At 41.5% G+C, this 1,782-nt stretch overlaps 1 protein-coding gene across 1 annotated transcript in view; it reads left to right on the top strand.

Annotated features, from left to right (window-relative positions):
• The first annotated feature begins 887 nt into the window (after positions 1 to 887).
• Positions 888 to 1,782, top strand: part of LOC112976460 (NADH-cytochrome b5 reductase 2) — a 12,691-nt gene continuing 11,796 nt past the window's right edge. The window contains exons 1-2 of the mRNA XM_026087750.1: positions 888 to 945; positions 1,482 to 1,612. Of these exons, the coding sequence (XP_025943535.1) occupies positions 888 to 945; positions 1,482 to 1,612 (189 nt within the window). The remainder of the gene's footprint in view (positions 946 to 1,481; positions 1,613 to 1,782) is intronic.

Here is a 1,782-nt window from a genome sequence, read left to right as displayed (position 1 = left end):
ACACCTTCTAGATAGCTTTTGCAGGTTTAGTTATTAAAACATTTTTGTAACTTTTGTTGGAAAGGGGAGATGTGCTTTAAAAGCCTGCTTTAGAATTAGTTTAAAAACAGTCTTTAAAATTACAAAAATACTGTGGGCTTCAGGATAAATTCTGAAAAATAAGAATGTTTCTTGTTTCTGTTGTTTTTGTGTTTACTCTCCTGAGTTTTCAGAAAGGCCATGTGGCTTATTGCCACATGGATATAGGGTAGCATCACTGAGGAAAGCTGCTGCCAGCTGTACCATTACCTTATTGTAAGAAAATATGAGGTCATAGCACCTCGGTGGGAGAATCTAGTACCTGTAATCATGGAAAATGGTTCAGGCCTGGAGTTCCTGGGCTCAGTTTTGATATTCTGAGGATAGTGGCCACCTGTGACGCTGACTTAAGGAGTTCATTTGCTTCAACAGAAATATAACACACCCCTCTGAGCCTCTCTGTTTTCAGCAGCCTGCATAACAGAGGATTGAATTATATTTTGGTTTTGATTCCCTTGCTTTTGAAGTCAGGTGAGAAAAACCAGTGGTAACAAAAGGATTAAAAAGAATGGTGTCTGTAAATCTTGTGGCCTTCCATACTCAGTAACACAGGAGACTGAATACATTTTTCTTTCAATTCTTTTTAGAAGTCACAATACAAGCATTTCAAAAATTAATACATCAAATGTATTATTTTATTTCCTTCTTGTACCACTGTCTACAACTTGGTACACTGTGAAGTTATTTCTGGCATTCTTTCCCCATAGGTTTGATCAGTTTTTTGTTTTTTTTTTTTTCCCTCCTTACAAAGATGTTGGTGTGCTATGGGCATGCTTTTATTTTAGATAAACTAATCTGAACCTAGCGGCATGGACTTGGACTTCAGAGACTTGTATTTTTTCTTAATTGACTTTTGTGTGTCACCAGGTCTGTGCTCCTGTTCTGCACTCTCTAGATGGAATGATAGTCTCATGCTTTTGGGGGGAGCAATCTGAAGTCCATAGATACCAAATGTTATATGTTAGTACTGCTTGTCACTATGTAAATTTTTTGCCCAGTGAACGGAGAAGAAAATAGAAAATAATTCCCCCCCACCACATGGGCTGAAGTTGAGCTTTCTTGCCTCCTTTTCCTGGTTCCTTTCCTTGTTAATTGTTTGTTTGCCAATATTTGGCAGTGGCAGTATTTGGCAACATGGACTGTGGACTGTACTGCAACATGCAATCTGCAGAGAATATAGCAAATGCAAAGCCAGGCAATGAGCGCTGCCTCTCCCTGGGTGCCCACGCATTGTAATGCACTCCTTACTTTTAATCTTGATGCAGGCTTAATGGTCTTTCATTAGGATTTGCAGTCTTGAGGGAGGAAGTTTGTGCATGAAAACAAGTTTTACCTGAATGTACTTGTGGCTTGAATGAAAGATACCCTCTTTACTTGTGAACTTTCTGTTGTTTGATTATCAGGTTGCATGCTGTTTTGCCTGGAGGGCTTCGACTTTGTTATTTTAAAGGACAGACTGGCAAACTGGGAGTGGACCAGAACTCCTGCATCAGTTGTTTTCTGCTGCTTGGACATGATGGCAATGGGAATTGAGGTAAGAGACTGCAAAGGAGGAAAAAGAACGGTAGCCATGAGTGCGTGTTCATTGGATTTGTGTCTTTTTCTGTCCCCGGTTTTATGCCCAGTGGGGCTGGCTGCTTGCAGGGCTCGGCTCTGAAAGCGGTGGCAGGCGCGGCCAGCCCTGCCCCGGCGCCCGCCGGCCCC

The sequence above is a fragment of the Apteryx rowi genome, unplaced genomic scaffold, assembly GCF_003343035.1.
Source record: "Apteryx rowi isolate R43461 unplaced genomic scaffold, aptRow1 scaffold_73, whole genome shotgun sequence".
NCBI lineage: Eukaryota > Metazoa > Chordata > Aves > Apterygiformes > Apterygidae > Apteryx > Apteryx rowi.
The sequence above is the reverse complement of the archived record's forward strand: the minus strand, read 5'-3'. Positions and strand labels throughout refer to the sequence as shown.